Source organism: Rattus norvegicus, chromosome 19, assembly GCF_021556685.1.
Source record: "Rattus norvegicus strain SHRSP/BbbUtx chromosome 19, alternate assembly SHRSP_T2T, whole genome shotgun sequence".
Classification (NCBI taxonomy): domain Eukaryota; kingdom Metazoa; phylum Chordata; class Mammalia; order Rodentia; family Muridae; genus Rattus; species Rattus norvegicus.
In genome coordinates this window covers 9,743,560-9,765,887 of record NC_141552.1, presented here as the reverse complement: position 1 = coordinate 9,765,887, position 22,328 = coordinate 9,743,560, and the positions used below count along the sequence as shown (strand labels likewise).

Genomic DNA, 22,328 nt, shown 5'->3' with positions numbered 1-22,328 from the left:
GTGGGTGACCATGTACCTACCCAGAATGCTGCCTACTGGGCTTCTCTATCCTTGGGTACCCATATTTACTATAGAAGCAGGCTGGGAGGAGCCAGAGGCCTAGGGACTCCAGCTCAAAGGACAGCAGGTTGTTTTGGCAGCAGAAGATCCTTAGGGCCTAAGGGCTCTGTGGGGTAAGAGGCCATTCCTCACCCTGGGCACCCAGGACTTTATTTGGCCTCAGGCAGGGCTGAGACAAGCCTATGGACTCTGATCCCCAGACACTTTGGTTCACACAGTGTAGGAAGGGACCTGTTTATATCTGCTGGGGAAATCATGGGCTTGGTCTTCCTTCCTCCCCAACTCAGGGATGAAGCTAGGGGTAGAGGGACTAACCATCCTCCAGTTCCACAACAGCTCCAGCATGGGCACATTCATTCCCCCGCTTAGAACCACTCACAGGCAGGAGGAGCTTCCACAGACTCAGGACTGCCCTTAGCACGCAGGCTGCTTACGTCTCTTTCCCTGTGGACTGCACTAGCTGACCTGAGGGTGTCATGGAATGTTTCTGCTTCACCACCCTGACTGGGCCCCCAGTCTCCAAGCGGACCTTGCCTGCAGACTCCTATCCTACATATCTAACTATTGGAAACCTGGGGTTGGGGCACATCTGTCCTAGCTGGGAAGTCAGAGGATGGTAGCTCTGGTCTACATTCTAAGTCCCCAGAACTGTCACAAAGCTTGCCTTTCCCCCCTCCCCCCCCAAAAAAAGCAACTTGAGGAGGAACCCTACCTACTTCTTCCCAAGCCATCTGCTTTCTAACTAGGCTGAGAGATTTGGGAGAACTGGGTTGGCATCCCCTGTACCTGGGGCAGAGAGGCACCTGATTACAGGTAGAATTCAAGTTCCCTACAGATAAGGGCGCAGCAGGTCCTCAGAAAGCAAGTCCTGTCGTTGGGAAGAAGTTACTGGAATTAGGGTCTGGCCATAGTAGTTTGGCTCTTCCCATGGCCAGGCTGTGCTAAGAGTACTGAACATGCGCACCCTTCACCTGCCCAGAAGAGCCCTTTGGTCCTGACTCCTAGGGGGAGCAGGTGGCAGGCTTGCTGCACTGCAGCTGCAAGCAGGCAAGACTAGACAGGGCAGGAGGGCGCCAAGGCCTCAGGGCAAGCAGGCTGCCACCTGGTAGGCGCCCTCCGCGGCTGCAGCGGCAGCACTGTGCTGGGCACTGTGCTCCTGTAGCAGTGCCACATCCAGAAAGCGTTCGCCGCACCACACACACTTGAACTGCTGCTCTCTGGCGTGCACACCCTGGTGCTTGTTGAGATGCTCCCGCTGCTTGAAGGCTTTGTCGCAGTTGGGACACTTGTAGGGCTTCTCACCCGTGTGCACCCGCCGGTGGCGCTGCAGGTCTGAAGCGTACTTAAAGCGCTTCTCGCAGTCTGGACACTTGAGTGGCTTCTCCCGGGTGGGGTCACAGCGGTGCTGCACGAACTCGGAGGAGGAAAAAAAGCGGCGCTCACACAGGGTGCAACGCAGAGGCTTCTCGGCCGCAGCACAGTGAGACAGCTGGTGCTTCTGCAGGGCGGACGCCCGCTTGTAGGCCTTGTTACACACGGGGCACTTGAAGGGCCGCTCTGTGGAGCCTGGGAGGCACTTGTGCCGCAGCAGCTCAGCGGACTGGTCGAAGCCCTTCTGGCACACCGGGCACTTGAAGAGAGTCTCCAGGGTGTGCACGTGCTGGTGGTAGAGCAGGTGGCCGGGCTGTCCGAAGCCCTTCTCACACAGGCCGCATTTAAAGGGCTCTTCCGTCTTGTGCGTGCGCCGGTGCCTCATCAGTGCGTACTGCTGCTTGAAGCCCATGGGGCACAGATCACACTTGAAGGGCCTCTCTGCACTGTGCGTGCGCTCATGCTGCCTCAGGTCCGAAGGCCGCTTGAAGGCCTTCTGGCACTCACCGCAGCGAAAGGGCCGCTCCCCGCTGGGGGTACACGGGTGCTGCAGCAGCTCTGACGACTCTTTGAAATGCAGCTCGCACACATTGCAGCGGAACAGGTGGTGCTCACCGGAATGCGCGTACATGTGGCGCACCAGGTGGGAGCGGTGCTTGAACGTCTTCTCACAGACAGCACACTTGTAGGGCCGCTCTGAGCTGTGCGTGCGCTTGTGGTGCACTAGGTGAGAGGACTGACTGAAACTCTTGTCACACAGAGTGCACTTGTACGGCTTCTCTCCGGTGTGGATCCGCTCATGCCGGGAGAGCTCCGACAGGTGCTTGAAGGGCTTCTGGCAAATGGGACAGCTATAGGGTTTTTCTGGTTGTTCCACAGGGGCCACATTCGTGGGGGGAGGTGCTGAGGGCAGCGATGGGGCAGTAGTGGTGGCAGGCTCAGCAGCCTCAGCTGGCTTGTAGGTCTTATCACAAATGGAGCACTTGACCATGCCGGTGTGGGAGCTGTGGTGTTGGGCCAGTGAGGTGAGCAGCGAGAAGCCCATTTTGCAAACACCACAGACAAAAGGCTTCTGCTCCGCCTGCACACACTGGTGCTCCAGCAGGTCGGTGGCCTGATGAAATATCTTGAGACACTGGGTGCACTGAAATGAGCGGTCATGGCCTGCTAGGCACTGGTGCTCATGTGGGCTGGACAGGTGTGCCAGATCATGGCCACACACGCCACATTTGGGGCCTGGCTCCCCTGCTTGCAGGGGTGCATGCTGTGGGGGCTGTAGGCCTGGGTCGGGTTGCAGGAGTATACCATAGACAGCACAGCCCAGTGGGTTCTCAGCCGTGCCTGGGGGCAGCGTGTGTTCAGCCAGGGCTGGCGGGGGCTCTGCATGGTGCTGAGGCTGTGGTGCCTGCGGCTGTTGTGGCTGAGTCTGCGGTGGCTGCTGCCAGCTTTCTGACATGCTTGGGAAGATGAAACTGGGTTTGGAAAGTAATGGCTTCAGTTTCCCGCTTAAGGTGAACCTAACCCTGAGAGAGAAGCTACCGGATCTCAGGAACAGACAAGAACCTCACACAAGGCACAGAGGTCTTGTCAGATAGCCCTTGTCATTAGCCAAGAAGATAGCCTACAGGACAGGGGGCTCTTCGAGACAGGGTCCCAGCAATGCCAAGAAGGCTCTGCCTTCCCCAGTAATCGATTCTGTAGGGAAGAGAGACACAGTGAACTTGTGGCAAGAACAAGTGGCTCTTCCCTTTTCCCGTGCTGCCCACATTCACTACACGGACATAAGCTTCTTTAGGGGACGGAGTTGCTCAAGGATCTAGCCCTGCTCCCTTCGTCTGCTCTCAAAGAGACAACGCCTCTCCTCCATGCGAAGGGGAAGGGAGCTTCCTCCAGGCCCATTTTCTTCAATCCCCACCCTTGGGCAGGGTATCTCAGCCTCCACAAATGTCCCTCTAGTTTCCATATGGCCGACTCAGTCAGATGTCACAGAGTCTGGGGTGACCTGCCCCTAATGCCGGATGGCTCCTTTCACATTGACATGAGAGACCACCACTGTTTTAGGGTCCAGAGGATCCGGATGGCTGAAGGAAGCCACACCCCTGAGATATGAGTCCTAAGGCAGATGGACTCTGGAAGCTAATATTAAGGCAACAATACTAAAGACCACCTAAAAGCCCTCTCTTTTGAGAGACTGGTCTATGTTCCTCTTGACCTGCACTCTAAGCCTTTCCCAGGGAACATAAAACTCTAGTTTAACAGGATTGATGGCCTTGTAGGGACCTGAATTCCTGGCAAGGAGGGTTAAATGACAGGTTTATAGACCCACTGATCGTGGAGCTCCTCCAGGCTGAACTTCTGCACTCTAGTCATCTCCCAGAGGAACAGGAACATAAGTCCCATACCCTCTGAGTCTCTGACTGTCCAGGTGTATGAAATTGTACTGTTTGCCTGAATTGTACAGGATAAAGCATGCCCCAGGGTGTCTCTCCTCCAAGACCAAAATATTCACAGTAGTCACTTCGAGATAAAGCCCACCCAACCACTGCCCCCACCCCATCCCAGCAAATCTCTAATTCACCACTTTGAGGCAGTGTAAAGTAATCCCATAAAGAGGATTATTTTCGGAATCAAAGGCAACCCCCTTTCCTGGTTCTCAGCTCATTGGCCGCTTAGATTTAAAAGTTTTCAAGTTTTCTTTAAGAGGAGGAAACTAGAGGATGCTCCCACAAGCTGGCCTGGCTTCTAACTGTTCTCTTAAAGAAACTTAAGAATCAAGCCAAAAGTTATCACCCTCAGCATCTTCTGGGAAGGGAGGACTAAAGAAGCTGTTGATTTGAGGTAGTACCAAGGGGCACGAACAAACAACTACAGCTGGTCATTTTAACGTTCCTATGGTAGGAGAGGTGGACTGCTCTGAACACTGTCTGATCTAAGCTGTACTAATCCAACTGTGTGTTATTTTTCCTGGTATGAATGGCTGCCAGCCCCAGCGGCCGCCCCCACTCCCCACCTCCTAGAGCAACCCCACTGCCTGCCCTGACCCTTCTCCAGGAAGGAGAAGCCAGGAACACTTTCAGATCACTCTACAAGGGCCGGAGAGAGGAGTAGGGAGGAAAGGCAAGGAGAAGCCCCCACCTGCGCCCCACCCTAGCCTTTTTTCCTCTCCGGGTAACCGAATGAAAGCTGATCACCTTCCATCAGGCCCAGCTGGGCTGCCTCCTGTCAGCTCTGGCTCCGGATGGCCCAGCCACTGCGCCCAGAAAAGGGGTGGTTCCGGCTACGCAAGGCCCGAGAGCCTCAAACGGTGCCCGGGAAGCAACTGTGCTTCCAGGCCCAGCCTGGACCGCCTCAGAGCTCAGGAGGCTCTCCCTAGGAGCAGGGGCTACCGAAGTGGCCCCCAGATGCAGCCCCGGGTGCCCTGCCACTCACCTGCTCCAGGGGTCAGGCGCGGGGCAAGCGGAGACCAGCTGCTTTCTCTGCCGCCTCTTTATTCCGGCTCCATCCGCCGCGGCGCGGCCTACGCGCCCTGCCAATCCTCGGCCTCGCGTAGCAGAGGCAGGCGGCGCGGAATCGGGAGACAGGTTTGTGGCAGCCGGAACCGACGAATCGACGCGCGCACTCGGGTTAGCGGGACCGGGCGAGCGGACGGACGGGCGAGCGGACAGACCGACGGTCCTGCAGAGACCGGCGGACAGGCGGTCGGCGCGAGGCCGGGTAGGCGGGGTCGGGGGAGGAGCGGCAGCCGGGGCGGCGGCTGCAGAGGAGCCCGCGGCGCAGAGCGAGGCCGCCCCCTGTCGGGGACCCGCGGACCCGCTGGCCCGAACCTGTGGGTGCGGAGGGGCGGGGCAGGAGCCTCGGAATCCGCTCGCCGGAGCCTCCAGTAGCGGAGGAGCCGTTCCAGCCCCTGCTCGCCGCAGCCCCACCTGACTGACTCTCCGGTCTTCTGCAGCTGACGTGCGGTTCAGCTCGCTCTCAGGAGGGATCCTGCGACTCCAACTTTTTGCAAGTCTGGCAAGTGGACCCGCAGTCCTGTGGAACCCGCACTGAGACACTGGGGCGCCGGAGCGATCCGGAAGACCGCCTACGACGTTTACCGCACAAGCGGTGGGCGCAGTCCACGCTACAGATCGGCTGGGCTTTGCCCCGCGGGTCGCCAGGCCCCGCCCCGAGGTGGAGCTACTCTAGGTTCGGCCCCAGAGGGCACTTCCGGCTCAGCGGAACTCGGAGCGCCGGATCAGATTGTCCGTGGACCGGGCTAGTGGTCGAGGCCCCATGAACGCGGCGCCCCTGGTGGGCTACAGCAGCAGCGGTTCGGAGGATGAAGCGGAGGCCGTCGCCGCGGGGCGCAGCAAACCGGGGTCTGGACTCCACCGTTGGTGAGGAGCGAGGAATTTATCTCTCTCGAGCATAGATTCTTTTGAAACCTCAGTGGTACCAGAGCCTCCCGGATAACCACGGGAGTGGGTCGGTTCCCCGGAAAAAAAAAAGGACTGGCGAGGGAAAGGATTCAGAACACAGCCTGGACAAAGCCCTGAAATCACACACACACACACACACACACACACACACACACACACACACACACACACACACCTACCTGGCTAAGGCGAAGTTGGGAATAAGGACACGGGTTCAAGTCCAGCTCTGTACGTTGGTGCATTTTATCCCCCTTTGGTGCGCAACCGTGTTTCTTCTAAGATGTTTCCTCATTTGAACACAATTCAGTAATAATCCAAGCTTTTCATTCGTCTAGTAACTGCTCAATGAATAGCCACCGGGAACCAACCACACAGGAGACTGGAGACTGCACACTGGTGCAAAAAAATCCATGAAAATCTTATACTTAAAGGTTCTTAAGCACCAGCCTTTGCTGAATGTAGTATGTCAGTTCACTGCGCGAGAGCTCTAGCGAATAGAAACATGCTCTACGTATAAGGAAATTCATGTAAGCCAAGATCACAGAGCTACGTGAGTTCAGGACTGTCCAGTTATCTACTAAGAACCTCCTAGCCGCAGTGCTATCTGCAGAAGTGTTTCCCATGGGGACCAAGAGCCCACTGAGGTCTGCCTCAAAGAGTAGCTAGGAAGCTTCAGTAGTTCTAAAGTGCTATGAATCTCTAGAAGAAGCTCAATACCTTGCTGGAAATTTATACTCAGCCACTATGGCTGAGGGAAGAGGATCAAGTTTGAGGCCAACCTGGGCTACATGGCAAGACCGGCGGTGCATAAAGGCTTAGCACTTTTGTTGTATGTGCAGAGAGAGATAAATGGGGATAAATGTTTGTTCTTTCTGCAGTGGCCAGAACCCACTTCCGAGTCAGAGGTTTCCAGTGCCCGACAGTGTGCTAAACATGTTCCCCAGCACAGAGGAAGGACCTGAGGATGACAGTGCAAGGCATGGGGGTCGCATCCGAACCTTTCCCCACGAGCGGGGCAACTGGGCCACCCACATCTACATACCATGTGAGTCACTTACTAATGATAAATGGTAGGAGGAAGAAACCGGGACCCCTGTGTGCTGGACTCATATCCTACCCCAGTCCTGAAGAGGTGACCAACCACCTCGCTGCTGAGTTAGACCTCACTGTATTCACTGGGTGTTCTGTAACTTACTTTCTGCACCTCTAAAGTGGGGGTGATGGTATCTATCCCCTTGAAAGATTAAATCAGATAATCTCTGCCTGGTTCTTAGCACAGGACACAAGGCAGTAGCTCTGACTTAGTGTAGACTCATCCACTCTCAGTATCTACTCTCCAGAGTGCTACATTTCTCACAACAGATGAGCCCACCTTTTTGTTGTTGTTGTTGTTGTTGTTTTGTGGGTGTCTTTTTTTTTTTTTGTTTGGGGGTTTTTGGTTGGTTTGTTTTATTTTCTTTTTTGTTTTTTTGAGGCAGGATTTCCCTGTGTAGTCCTGGCTGGCTGTCCTAGAACTCAGACATCTGCCTGCCTCTGCCTCCCCAAAGATAGACTTAGAGGTGTGGGCCACCACCACCAGGCCTGAGCCCATATTATGACAGTTTGTATTATGGCTAACTTTTTTTTTTTTTTAGATTTTATTTATTTTATGAATGAGTGCTCTGTCTGCACGTACACTACACCTGCATGCCAGAAGAGGGCATCAGATCTTTTTGTAGATGTTTGTGAACCACCATGTGGTTGCTGGCTCTTAACCTCTGAGCCATCTCTCCGGCCCCATGGCTAATTTCTGATGTTGTATATCCTATGGGTGTGGACAAACTTAAAAAGATGTGCATCTACATTGTCATGAAATGCTACTGCTATAAGGATCCTTCATGGCCAACCTAGCCATCCCTGACCTCCACCAACCATCTTTTCCCACAAATTTGCCATCTCCAGAATGTCACAGAATTGGGAACATTTTGTATATAAGCCTTTTCACATGGCCTCTTTGGCATAGTAGTGTGCATTTAAGGCTCCTCTGTGCCTTGTCACATCTTGATGGTGTATTTCTTATTAGTGCTAAGTAATATTCCAATGTTTGGTTCTTCCTAAATGTGAGCAGATATGCATAAAAATACATAAGGCTGGCCTGGTGTGGTGGCACATCTCAGGCCGTGGGAGGTAGAGGCAAGAGGATCTCTGAGTTCTAGGCCAGCCAGAGCTACATAGTGAGGCCCTGCCTCAAAAAATAAAGTGCGTGTGTGCCATAGGCTTTTCTGTGGATGGTTTCGGCAGTTCCTTTGCGTAAATGATAAGGAATGTGACTGCTAGATGGTAGGATTGTATGGTAACAATATGTGTCATTTTTTAAAAAGCCACCAAGTTTCCCCACCAGGGCAGCGCCACCTCACATTTCCAACAGCGGTGAATGGAGCGTCCTAGCCTGCGCTCGATGATGCTGCTATTCTGCAGTGCAGCGTACAGTAGCGCTGTCTTCTGTGGACCGACGTGGAGCCTCTTCCATAGGCTTTTTGGTATCTGTCCGTCTTCCTTGATAAGTCGTATATTAGGAATTGGGGCCAATTATTTTTTGTTTGTGTTGTTGTTTGTTTTGTTTTGTTTCTAGGTAGCCCTGGCTGTCCTAAAACTCCGTAGACCAGGCCAGCATGCTTAGAGATCTGCCTGCATCTGCCTCCTGAGTGCTGGGATTAAAGGAATAGAGTGTGGCTCTATTTTAATGAACTTTCTCCCACCCCTGTCCCTCGCTCCCCCTCTCTGTCTGTCTGTCTGTCTGTCTGTCTGTCTGTCTGTCTCTGTCTCTGTCTGTCTGTCTGTCTGTCTCTCTCTCTCTCTCTCTCTCTCTCGATAAAGTCTCACTTTATATCCCTGGCTGGCCTTGAACTCACTATATAGACCAAGCTGGTCTCAAACTCACTGAAATGCACCTGCCTGAACCTCCCAAGGGCTGGGATGGTGAACATGTGGCCTTAATCAAGTTTTCTTAATGAGTTCTAACAGTTCCATATTCTTTCTGTATTCTTTATCAGTATTTCTCAGTCTGGGGCTTTTTTTTTTTTTTTAATCCTCTCTGCTGTGTCTTTAAAGGGCAAACATTTTAAATTCAATGAAGGTAATCTTGTTAATCTTCATGGCTGATGACCAACGCAGTGGTCTGGATGCGGCACTCAGAGAGACACTTCCCATAAGCAGATCTTAGTCACCCACTTCTGGTTTTGTTGACTTTCTCTATTGATTTCCGTTCTCAGTTTCATTTATTTCTCCTCTGATGTGAATTATTTCTTCTGATTACTTTGAGAGAATTCACCCTTCCTTTTACAAAATCCTAAAGTGGAAGCTTAGGCCATGAATTTCATTTATTTATCTTTAAAGATCTACTTTGCAGGGTGTTGTGTTGTGTGCCTTTAATTCCAACACCTAGAGTCTGAAGCAGGCAGATCTCTGTGAGTTCAAGGCCAGCCTGATTACATAGCTTCAGGACATCCAGGGCTACATAGAAAGATACTATCTCAAAAAAGAATTACGTGTCTGTGTTTGCTTGCGCACACATGAGCACACACGTGTGTGTGTGTGTGTGTGTGTGTGTGTGCGGGCACACAGGTGCCTACAGAGGCTAAAAGACGGTCTGTGAGTCGCTGTGGGAGCTGTTAACAGCCACTTCTCCAAGCCTGACCGTGGGTTTAGATAAAAACATTCCTTTAATCCTGGAAGTATCCTTATAAGGTCTTTTGCTGCAGCCCACAAATTTAACTAAAACACATGTGTTTAAGTTAAAAAAATATTTGCAAATTGCTCCTGCGGAAGTGTGAGCTCAGGTGCTTTTGGTCTGATGATGTGCAAGTTACACAGTCTGTGGTTGCACACGCCTGTGGTCTTGCTTCTCACAGCTCTGGGAAGAGCTTTTGTTTTTTCAGTTTGCTGAGGATTTTGCTTATTGTGGGCAACAACTGGGCTTCCTGTAGCCTGGACTGGACACCAGGAGTCCCCTGTATTCCTCTCTTTAAACATTGTTTTCATTTCATTTATTTATTTATTGAATGCATGTATGTATGTGGACACATGCAAGCCACGACAGATCAGAGGACAACTGCGGGAGTCAGTGGTCCGAGTGGACAATGTCTGGCCACCAGACTGGGCAACGGGAGCCTTTAGCTGCTGAGCCGACACAGCATCGCTTTTTAATATATTTTTATTGATGTTTTTGTGAATTTCATACCTGGATACATTTTAATCCCCTTCATCCCCTACCAGATCTGCCCCAAATCCTCCCCAATACTCCTTACCTGCTGGATACTTCTTGTTTACTTGAATTCTTATAATAAATACATGTTAACGACACTCAGAAAGTCATATTAAGGGCTGGAGAGGGGCTGGGGATTTAGCTCAGTGGTAGAGCGCTTACCTAGGAAGCACAAGGCCCTGGGTTCGGTCCCCAGCTCCGAAAAAAAGAAGCAAAAAAAAAAAAAAAAGGGCTGGAGAGATGGCTCAGGGGTTAAGAGCACTGGATGGGGGCTGGGGATTTAGCTCAGTGGTAGAGCGCTTACCTAGGAAGCGCAAGGCCCTGGGTTCGGTCCCCAGCTCCGAAAAAAAGAACCAAAAAAAAAAAAAAAAAAAAAAGCACTGGACGCTCTTCCAAAGGTTCTGAGTTCAATTCCCAGCAACCACATGGTGGCTCACAACCATCTGTAATGAGACCTGATGCTCTCTTCTGGTGTGTCTGAAGACAGCTGCAGTGTACTCATGTACATAAAATAAATTAATCTTAAAAAAAAAAGCACTTACTGCTCTTGCAAAGGACCTGGGTTTAATTCCCATCATCCACGTGGTAGTTCGCAACCATCTATAACCCCAGATCCATGGAATCTGACACCATCTTCTGAACTATACGCACACCAAGCACATACATGGCACATACGTACCTGCAGATAAAACACACACTTTTTTTTAATTTAATTCACATTAAGTTCCCATCTAGATGACTCAACAGGTAAAGTGCTTGGCATGCAAGCCTGATGACTTGCAGTGTTTGATCCCTGGAACCTAAGCCATCTGTAATCCTAGCACCTACCATCTAAATGGGAGAGCCACAGAGAAAGAATACAGGCTAGCTATCCTACAGCCCCACAGCAGAGACAAGGGAGACCCTGCCCCAAACAAGGTGGAGGAGAGAACCAACTCTGGAAAGTAGGGTCATGTGTGTACCCACACATATCACCATAATAAACTTGTTTGAAAAGACATTAACGTATTGGTAGGCTGTGTAGACAGGCTACTCCTGAAACCAGACTCTAAGGGCTGATCTCCAGGCTTTTTAGTCACCTGTGACGGCTTGGCTCAGAGGGTGATCTACCCTCCCCACTCTTTCTCTAGATGAGGCGAATGAGGAGTTCCAGGATCTGCTTGACGTGTTGCTGCCCCGAGCTCAGATGTTCGCGCCTCGACTGGTGCAGATGGAGGAGTTCCACCTCAGCCTGTCTCAGAGCGTGGTTCTCCGTCACCACTGGATCCTCCCCTTTGTGCAGGTGCTCAAAGACCGCATGGCCTCTTTCCAAAGGTGAGCACTTCCCTCTTCCATCGGTTCCCCCTCCTTTCCTGGGCTTTAGTGGTCTTGGGGCTGGGCATGGTGCCCAGCAAGTAGGCCAGGCCTAAAGGCCTTCTGAGGCTGCTGTGCTGCCCATCCAATGAGAGGCAGGAACCTCACATGGGCTCTTCCATAGCCTGTGTTGAATATGGAAGGCCTGCTGTCTGTCTCTGAGCTCCTACCCAGGATTTCCAGCGCTCCTGTTGTAAGATGTGCAGAGCTTCTCCTGTACCTGCACTTCCTCCACTCCAGATACTAACTGGGGGTCCTACAGTGTACTGCAGTTCTGACACCAGTATCCCAGTCAGTGCGGCCTCGCAGGCTAAGGGCTTCATCCCACAGGCTGCTCTCTACAGGAGATGTCAGCTGCATGGTAGGTCCCTAGGTCAGCCAAGAACTGTGGTTTTGGTACAAACTGGAGCTTCGCATGTTAACACCTCTAGCCCTCCTACTGACCACTTGCTAGAAGGACTCACAAAATTCAGGAAAGCAGCTCACTCCTTGGGTTTCCGAGTTGTTGGGTTTTTTGTTTGTTTGTTTTTCCAATTTTTTTACTGAGACAGGCAGGCTCTATAGACCAGGCTGCTCGGGGGGCCGAGGCTCATAATTCTGAAGTGAAAGTGTGGCTTTTCCAAATGGAAAATCTCCTCATTTGGTTGAAGAGGAAAGAATTTGCTCTAGTACGGTCAGTTGGTGAGAAAACAAGGACTACAACACGGGCAAATACGCATGCATGTGAAAGTCAGATGTTGGTCCTCACCTTCCGCCTTGCTCCACACAGGGGCTCGTCATTGTTTTTCTGCTGTGTGTCTCAGACTACGTCGCCCATGAGCTTCCAGGATTTTCTGATAGCTCTGATCCATCTGCAGGTGGAGGCACTAGAAATACAGGTGTTAATGCTACTGTGTCCAGCTTTTACACGGGTTCCAGAGTTTTGGTTTACATCCTCACACTTGTCTGACAACTACCTTTACCCACTGACTATCTCCCCTACCCTGCAGGCTCTTTTAAAAACATGTTCATTAGACTTGAGAGGCGATGCCTCAGCAGTTAAGAGCACTGGCTAAGTTTATAGAGGACCGGGTTCAGCTCTCAGCTCTCTGTCTGTAACTCTAGTTCCAGAGACTCTGATGGCAACCTCTGGCCTCCATGTGCACTCCATGCATGTGGTCTACAGACATGTATGCAGGCAGAACACTCATGCAAATAATTTTAAAGCACATTTTAAAGTGTGCATATAGGGGTAGCACATGTACATACATATGTGCGTGAAGGTCTGTGCCCTTGTGTACATCTGGAGGCCAAAAGAAGGCATCAGCTGTCTTCTATCAATCTTTGCCTGTTCCTGTGAGGCAGGGCCTTTTCCAACCTGGACTTGTGTTTTCTTGGCTGGGCTTGGAAGCCCCAGCAATGCTCTATCGCTGCCCCACGTATAGCCGAGTCACAAGTGTACATAACTTGTTAGATGAGCCCTGGTATCAGAATGTCAGTCCGCACGCCCACACAAGGCTCATAATCACTAGTCACTGAGCCAGTGCCCGGGTGGTTTTGTTGTTGTTGTTGTTGTTGTTGTTGTTTAGTTTCAGCAGATGGGAATGATTAGTCTGACTCTGTTTATCCTCTCCCGTAAGTAAAGAATGGAAAAGCCCTTTCCCTTTGTTCTAGGGAATGCTGCCTTATCTTACAGAAGCTCTGTTTCCTGGTCAAACTAGCATTCAAATTGGGTGATCAGAAGCATTGTCATGGTAACAAGACAGACAGGTGCACTGTGGGGGCGTGAAGGTGAGAAGCCAGTGCAGGAAAATTCAGGAAGCCCCTTCTAGGGGGACGCCACTCCTGGGGAAGGCCACTCCGGAGCCTCCTTGTGGGTACTGACTAGTTCTTTAACAGAGCAGGCAGGCACTGCTCTGTGCTGGAAACAAGCAGTATCAGTTTCTGTGGGACGAGTGTGTAGCTTGTTGCCCTGCTCACTCGAGGATCAGAGAGCAGCCTCTGCACTGCTGGATTGACATCTTTGGGGAAGTGGATTTGATGTTGTCCTTGCTCCGTTTTCTGTCACGTGTCCTCATGAAGCTGGACCAGCTGCAAGCTCTGAGTCTGTTGAGTCGAGATGACCAAGAACAGGCAGCTGGCCCTGACTCGTCCCTGAGTGAGTGGGGTTTCTGCCTATTCTACAAACAGGCCCACTTCACCAAAGCTTTGTTTGATTGCAAGGGCTTTACAATCAAACGGAGCCTTAACTTCAGCCTCACCAGGCTTCTGTTTTCTTGTCCGTAACTGTTGGGCCTGCCTCACAGGGTCCTGTCAACATTTATTACTACCCACACAGAGGACAGCTCTCTCAGGTGCACAGCAGAGCGTTCTAACGGTATATTCATTGCACTGGTACCCGGACACTACCACGTGACATGCTGCAAGGCTCAGTTAAGGTCTTGATTAACTATAGGATATTTTTAGTTCAATTTTCCACTTAAGTCATGGGGTAATAATATTGATTGTAAAATGAATTAATTATATTTTTAAAATGCTATTTGAGGGAGATATTTAGAGGACTGATTGCTTGCTTTGTTTGTTCTTGACAAATATTACTGTAATTGAGATCTTCTGTCTTGGCCTCCTGAGCACAAAACTGCAGAAATCCATCCCTAATGAAAGTTCTGGGTTTTAAATATGAACTGTTGTTTTATTTTTTTTTCTTGAAATATTCTTCTTCTTTTAAATTTCAGGTTCTTCTTTACTGCCAACAGGGTAAAGATTTATACCAATCAAGAGAAAACCAGGTGGGTCCCTGACTTAAGTCACCAGAAGAAGGTTATCTGTTGCCGAGATAGGGGGTCTTTGTTTTCATCTGTCTCTGTCAGGCATCGCAAACCCAAACTTCCTCAGGAGACCTCGGGGGATCTTAGGGGAGTACAGATGTAAGAACTATCTCAGTACCGCGTGGGCTGTGAGGATGGAGACCTGTCCTTGTCTAGCTCCCTGCCTGTCACAGGGATGAGGTCCTCTTACCTTCCTTCCTGCACCGCCTCTCACTTCCCCATTGGCAGATGAGCCAGTGAGGTTTGAAGAGTCACAAGTACTGAAGCGTTAAGGAAGGTGGCATTTCTATCTGCGGGGGCCCCCAGTCCAGTCCATCCATCGAGCCACACCTCTTAGCTGCTCTGAAAGGCTCGCCCTTCCCTTCCTCGTAGGCTCTCTGGCTTCAGAAGCTGAAGGGCTCCATGTGCTAGGGGTTGGCCCTGTCTGATATTGCCAAGCAGGTGAGGACAGGATTTGTGGCTTTGGTAACGTAGAAATCATATTTGTTGGCCACTTTGACAAGAGCATTTCTGAGGAAGGGTTAGATGGTACAGAGACCAGACTTCAGGGAGGATTTAATTACTAAAGACAGAGTTCTCCGCACCTGCTGGAAGAAGTGGGTACCAAAGAGCAGAGCTTTGAGAGGGTGATGAGTCCTCAGGGTCTGCCAGAGAGGGGAGGGCAAGAGGGTGGTATATGCAGTGGTCGATGAAGGCTACCCTGGGAGGCTTCCTAGACAGGAGAAGAGACGTCTAGTGGAAAGGATATTTTAAGTCAGGAAGGAAGGTGGGTTGAAAGCTGGTTCGTGGACCAGCAAAGATGTGCACAGGAAGATGGGATGAGCCACAGCCCAAATCCTAGGCTTCCTGCTAGATGCCCCCCGCTCCAGCATGTGTGGTCTGTGCTCATACGCTGTATTCTGTGTCTCTGCTGCCCTTCCTAGGACCTTCATTGGGCTCGAGGTCAGCTCAGGGCATGCCCAGTTCCTGGACATGGTTTCAGAGGTGGACAGAGTCATGAAGGAATTTGACCTCACTACTTTCTACCAGGTAATGCACCGTGCTGAGGTAAGGGGACAGACGGTTACGGTCTCTGCCACAGGGCTGCTGTTCTGCCAGCCCTGGAACAGAGCATCCTCAAAGAAGCCCTGTCAGAGACACTAAAGAGACCTCCAGAACTTCCCTGTGGAGGGAGCCCTGAGTGCCAGTGCACAGGACTGCAGTCAGAGGTGTCTACCCAAAGTCCAAGATTTAAAAAACCTCTGCAAGGGGTTGGGGATTTAGCTCAGTGGAGGCCCTGGGTTCAGTCCTCAGCTCCAGAAAAACAGTCAAAACAAACCAACTGCACACATCGTGTGATCTGTGCTTCTACTCTGTAGAGTGTCCGTGTTTGGCCTGTCTTCCTGTGTGTCTCCGACACAGCGGAATGACCCTTCAGAAGAGCCGTAGCTTTAGTCTCCAGGTACCTTTCCCGTGCTCCTGGGACTCAAACTGCAGGCCGAGTGTCACAGCTGGAAAAGTCTGTGGATTTTGTTCAGTGTGGTCTTCAAAACCATGGCAGGTGCACAGTGATTTCTAAAGAGAGATAATTATTGTTTCTTCAAAATTGCTGACATTTGGGGTTTTGTTCATTTCATCTGGAAAGTATGGCCTCTGCTGGAATGTTCTAGATCAGAAAGTAGCCAGGCATGGTAGCACATGCCTTTAAAGCAGGAAGCTGGAAGTCCAAGATTCAGGAGCCTCCATGATAGGCTTCTGATGGAGGCTTGGCATCCCTCACTGTCCTTCCCTGGGGATGGAAAAGAGGACACAGCTTTCCACCCTTCCCCTTTGTTTCTCTTATTTTTGTGCTTATGGATGTTTTGCTGGCCTCTGTCTGTACACCATGTGCATGCAGTGCCCTGGAGGCCATTAGAGGGCCTGACTACTGTCATAAACATTCCTTAAGGAGATTTGTTTTCCATCAGGTGGCTGCTGAGGACCTCTGTCCCCTCGGAAAGCTGCCATTGTTCTTGACCTCTGAGCCATTGCGCCCCACATCTTTTTTCTAAGGTTGCCACCCAGTGCCCTCATTAACCCTAGTTACCTCCAAATACCATCACATTGGTCTTAGGCTGTCACTGGTTCCATTTAGGGGAGGAGCACACTCCTATAGTGAGGAGAGGTACCAGCTATTATGTCTGTGTGAGCAGGGGACTTGGCTTCAGCACTGGGGTAGCCAGGGATCCTACAGGTAGACCTGACAGGACTGTCATGGACCTGCTGTGGTGGATGGACCTGCCATGCCCTCCTGTGGTGGCCTAACTCCCAGCTTTTCTTCCTAGGACCCTTCATTTCATGTCAGTCTGGCCTGGTGTGTGGGTGATGCCCGTCTACAGTTGGAGGGACAGTGTCAGCAGGAACTACAGGTGAATTTCCAGATCAGAGACACAGAGCACTGAGCTGCAAAAATGGTGATATTGACAAATAACAGAAAGGGAAGGAGTGGGTACCTAACCCTAAGTCTGTAGGACACTGAGTGGCGAGGCAGGAGACCTTCGTCCCCTCCCTTTGTGCTCAGAGTGTCATCCCTGACAGCTAAGAGCGGAGTAGTGATGTAGCTCTGGCCCCACCCTACACTCGGGGCAGCAGAATTGCATTTTAGCAAAATCTCTAGGGCTCTATGTCATGCCTTACAACACTGTCGTGTGCGGAGGCTGAGGTCAGAGGTCTGGGTCTGGCAGCTGTAAATGGAGGGAGAGTGTCAGGTGCGCGGAACCTCCAGTTGCACTAGGGCCTGTTTTTGAGGCAGGGCCTCACAGTGCCTCCTTGCTTGGCCTGGACTCACTGTAGAGCGGCAAGCCTCAAACTTGCAGTGTTCCTTCTGTCAATGAGTTCTGGGATTTCAGGCGTGTGCCACCATGCCAGGCCACATTCTGATAGTGTGTGGGGCAGGTAACCCTCCTATCAGTGCCCTGGAGGGAGAATTTGCAGAGCACAGAATCTGGCAGCTGACACCCTCCCCCGGCAGCACACGAAGGCAGTGAGGCCCATTGTTGATAGCATTTGTTTTTCTCAAGAGAAGCCAGAAATGCAGACTTGTGTGTGCAGTCTTCTGATTTTCTTGTGTTGGCAGCTGATTGGGACTTTTGAAAAATACTCTGCAAGTCCAAGTCTGTAGGCCATGGGCCATCATCTCTGTAGGTAGGCACCTTCCCCTCGACCTGATCATACTCAAGACAGCAAAGAGCTCTGATGTCGAGCTCCAATAGAGCCTAGACCCAAACCCAACCAAGCTTATAGTCGTCACTGTCCCCGAGCACTGTGTCCCCACCCGCAAGCGAGTCGATTGTAAGATGCCTGGACAAGATTATGGTTGCCGAGCCTGGAGTCTGCATGACCAGGGCCCCTCTCAGAACTGCCCAGTTTACTGGGCTGCTTTTGTTTGTCTGCGGTGCTCTGGATCTGATTCCCCTAACATAGCTGTCATCTCCCTGCTGCTGGCTGAAGGAAATTGTGGATGAGTTTGAAGACTCAGAGATGCTGTTACGTGTGCTGGCTGAACAAGTCCGCTGCAAGTCCGGGAACAAATTCTTCTCGATGCCTTTGAAGTGAGCCTTGTGCCATCCTCTCTACAGACCTGCTGATGGAAGAGCTGTGGGATGCCTCAGCCAGGAGTCCTCATCACACACTCAGCCTGTCCTAGGGGGCCTCTCCCTCTCCTGGTCCACTTGGGTTGTAGGGTGGTCATTTCCAGAAACCACCAGTAGAGGGCAGCCCGGACCTCTAACTCTTCCTCTGCTAGTCTTAGGAAAATGAGGCGGGCTGGAGAGCCCACCCACACTCAGTCCCCACAGAGGCCTCTCCCCTGCAGTAATGTATATTGATGCTATTGGCCATCAACCAGTTTTTAAGATCCTTGCATCCTGACCCACCAGTGTCAAACGGGCTTTCCTATCTGTCATCCTCCCTTTAATCTCCTTTATTTATCACCTCGTCCCTTCATCCCATCCTGTGCCAGGAGAGGTCATTTCAGGGCCAGGGCATGGGGTGGTACTTTGTGGTCAGCAGCAGTTTTCTTTATTCCTTCCTCCCACTTACCCAGCCAGGTGCCTGGGGAAAGCCCAGCAGATGTTTCACTCGGCCTGGCTATGGCTGCCAGCCAGGCCTCCAACACCCATGACCTCTGCTTTCCCTGTCAGCTTTCCCAGAGGTGCAGAGATGCACCTTTCCTCCAGCCAGAACCCCTGCCCCTGCTGAGCATTCTTCGGGGAGGGGGTGGGAAGTGAGGGAGAGGGCCAGAGAGACATAGGATTTATTTCCCATCAAGCTCCTATCAGGGAAAAGAACCAAGCCATTCTAGTTGTCATGGGGATTGCTAGTGATGGAGAAGAAATATTTTTTTACAGTTTTAAATTATGTTCAACCAATAAAATCTGCCTTTTTAATGTGGTGTCTTACTGTAAACTACTTCTAATTAGAAAGATGAGCGGTGCCTCTGATCTCCCCTCCCGCTATGCTTCAGGGGCTCTTGGGAGGCTGATAGGGCCTTAAAGATTTTTATGTATCTGTTTATTTTAGTGTATGTATGTTGTGTACAAGTGTGTGTGTGCAGGCACAAGAGTTCAAAGGACAGCTCTCTGTTTGGAGGCAAAACACCCGTACCCATAAATATTTAATTTTTTAAAAGAGAAAAAAGTGGGGATGTGGCGAGCTTGTTCAGACAGCGCTGTTCTTGCTTGGTTAAGGATCAGGCCCTGAGCTCGGTCCTTAGAACGCATCCCTCAGAAGCTGCCTTGGTACCAAACACTTGTAATCTCCACACTGGAGAGGAAAAGAGACAAGGAACCCTGAGCTGTCTTACCAGCTAGCCATACCTAGTAGTCAAGCTCTGACCAATGAGAGACTCTGTCTCAAAACACAGACAGCATGGATGGCCCTTGAGGAACAACACCTATGCACACACACATACACAAACATCCCCTACGCAAGAAAATAGGAAGGTGAGGTTGCCCTGTTTGCCAGGACTTCAGTGACACTGCATGTCCTAGGGAGATGCCATCCTCAGTCCTCCAACACATTAGACTATACCAGATGACCTCTACTAAGGCCTTCCTAGGGCCTTAACAGCTGAGCCCGAGGGAAGCAAACTGGGTAGAGGTAATTACTATGGAAGGACAGTTACGTGGCTTGCCTGCGGGCGTGAGAACGTTAGGACCTGACTCAACCCTAGCCTCAGCTTCTACCATGGTACAGCCCAGGCCATCCCTACACTTACCTCCCGCTCAGGGCTATGACTCTGGCTCCCACTTTGTGATTCATGTCCTCACAGCCCTGCCTTTCCCTAGGCTTAACACATTCATGCCTTGTTCCCCTAGTGCCACCACACCAATCTACTGGCGTCCGGCTAACCTGCTGCTTGGTGCCAGTGGCATCAGAAGTCACACTGGAGAAGCTAGCCTGCAGGCAACATGGTGACCCTAGCTGCCCAAGTCACATTACCGACACCTGCTCTGTGCCAGGCCTTGAATTGGGCCACAGAATGATCCAGGTCTGGCCTTCTGGGTGATCAAAGGGAAAACAGGCAAGGTGTTCTGAGTAGAATCCCCAGCCCTTGTACTTGCCCAAACCACCGAGGGCTGCTCCCCTGGGGAAGGATGTGGCTCTGCAGGTCGTCTGTGCTGAGAGTGGAGTTATAGTGCGGCCACTTTGAGAAATGGGCCAAGATCAATAAGCAGCTCTTCAATAGAGAATGGAGGTGGCAATGGAGGAAGGAAGTCTGAGCTTTGCGGAGGGGGATGGGCAATGTAAGCTATGCCTGAGGAGGCTGGCAACCTTTGCTTGGCAGGCACCCAGACATGCAGTGTGCCTCCAGAGCCGAGCGCTGACAGTGCAGAAGCAGCTGGGGAGCTTCCTTCCAAAAGAAAAGTGTTCCAGAAACCCAAGAGGCAACTGGAGATGGAAGGCCAGAGCAGGCTTGTCCACTATTAGGTGGGCGGTGTTCAGGGAAGAATCGTTCTTGATGAGGATTTGATCATGCTTGGGAGAGTACAGAATCAACACATCTGGCTCTGGCATCCTCAGATGTTCCCTGCAGGGCAGGGGAACGCTCATCTCAAGGCCTGGCTGGCCGATTTCCATCTGGCACTAGCCTTCCTTCTCCTTTGCCTCTCTAGACCACCCCAGCTGTTTCCAAGAGAGGGAAAGTACTTGGTTTGTTTATTTATTCCTTCTCTCGCGCCCACAGTCCGAAAGACTGTCCTGTGGACCGAAAGGGTCCTGTTTGGCCAGCCTGGCACAGTACCAATCACTGAAGTGATAACTGGCCAAATATGAGAAGGCAAGAGCTTCAAATCAGCCTTCCCGACCATAGAGGTGTTTATGGATTAAAGAAATGGGGTAATCTCAGGCATGGGAGGGTGAATGACGGGAAGTTGGGAATCAAGACATAATGTGTTCTACACTTTCAAGCCCCACCAGGGGTGTGGTGTATATATCTACAAATATTAGTGTGGGTGCCTACAGAGGCCAGAAGAGCGGTCAGACTCCAGAGCCAGAGTCGCAAGTAATTCCAACCTACCTGATGTGGGTGCTGAGAACCAAACTTGCATGTTCTTAACCATAGAGCCATCTCTCCAACCCATCCCAGCCATTTTGAGCTGCCCCCAAGTCCTGAGAACCAGGCAACCTCTTCTCCCATGACCCCTTTCATTAGAGGGTTACTGACAGAGAAGTTAATGGGAGTGTACCACACAGCCACATACTTCTAAAACTGATAGGAAAAAAAAATCAGGTAACGGGGGCTGGAGATGGCTCGAAAGGTTAAGAGCACTGGATCAGAGTCCTCCTTTTATAAATAAGAAAATAAACCCAACTAGGAAACAAATGCTCCAGATTCCAGTGAAGTTGACCTGGGGCAGGAACCGAGACCCAGTTTGAAATCCAGAGTTTTCTGAAGAACCTCTCACATAAAAATCCATTTCCATTGCTGGGTGTGGTGGGATTCAGCTTTAATCCTGGGAGGCAGAGTAGGTGGACCTCTGTGAGTCTGAGGCCAGCCTGATCTATAGAGTAAGTTCCAGGACAACCAGGGATACACAATGAAACCCTGTTGGTCGGGGGGCATTTGTGGTGGTGGGGGGATGAAGGGAGGGGGGATCCATTTCCTAGAGCCAGAACAACGGGCAATGGAATAAAACCATCAGATTTGACGTATCATAGTCTCTCAAACCTACCTGAGACTTTTATTATTATGGGTTAACCCCATAAGCTCAGTTTTTCAAAAATGATTGGGAATATATTTGGCAAACGGATGCAGTACACCTGAACAGAAGCTGTTGTTCACCGGACACTGGACATTTCACAAAATCAAATTTCTAATTAGAGAATTCAGAAGCTGGTTTTCCAGGTGAAAGACCCCTCAGGAAAGCCTACCAGTGGAAAGGGGAGAGACTGCCTCTACCCTTCCGCCAAGTCCCAATTTCCTTTCCACGAGATGTTAGTAGGCCAGGCACTGGGCATGTGTTACCTTCCTCCAGCCGGTGAGTGGGTTCAAACAAGCCATTTTTAAGGTCCTTTGCCAGGTCTCCTATTTCTGAGAGATGGGAGGGGGCAGAGGCACCCAGAGAGCCTATTCTAGGAAAGACCCAGCCTCAGGTAAGGTCCTTGTTTGTGGGGAGGTGATGAGATGTGCTTCCCTCTGCCCTGGCTCCCATGGTTCTCAAGTGGCATACCAGTTCCCCCAGTTAACTACGCTAGGGTTGACCTTGGGCTGAAGGAAGTTACGGTGGATCTTCGATTCCCTTAGTCCACACTGGAGTAAAAGTTAAAGTCTAGGGGTTGGGGATTTGGCTCAGTGGTAGAGCACTTGCCTAGCAACCGCAGGGCCTGGGTTCGGTCCCCAGCTCCGAAAAAAAGAAAAAAAAAAAAAGTTAAAGTCTAGCCCAAGCTTCACCGGAAGGTTTGCCCTCCCATCCAGAGTTCTGATGGGCCTCATGGACACACTGACTTTCTCATAACAGAGACCAAATAGAGCCGGCTTTGCTTGGAAACGAAATGTGTGCACACTAGGAGCCGGAACCCTCGGCCCAACACAGAAACTCAGAAAAATCTAGTAAT

At 51.0% G+C, this 22,328-nt stretch overlaps 2 protein-coding genes across 2 annotated transcripts; one reads left to right on the top strand and one right to left on the bottom strand.

Annotated features, from left to right (window-relative positions):
- Positions 1-1,141: 1,141 nt before the first annotated feature.
- Positions 1,142-5,124, bottom strand: Zfp319 (zinc finger protein 319). The gene is given in 2 exon segments (NM_001170478.1): positions 1,142-3,126; positions 4,861-5,124. A coding segment is annotated over 1 exon segment (1,746 nt). The 5' UTR covers positions 2,888-3,126; positions 4,861-5,124.
- A 551-nt stretch (positions 5,125-5,675) lies between these two features.
- Positions 5,676-18,658, top strand: Usb1 (U6 snRNA biogenesis phosphodiesterase 1). The gene is made up of 7 exons (NM_001014013.1): positions 5,676-5,807; positions 6,728-6,894; positions 11,223-11,406; positions 14,160-14,213; positions 15,176-15,281; positions 16,556-16,639; positions 17,721-18,658. The coding sequence occupies exons 1-7, from the start codon at positions 5,704-5,706 to the stop codon at positions 17,823-17,825; spliced, it is 804 nt and encodes a 267-aa protein (NP_001014035.1). The 5' UTR covers positions 5,676-5,703; the 3' UTR covers positions 17,826-18,658.
- The last annotated feature ends 3,670 nt before the right edge of the window (positions 18,659-22,328 follow it).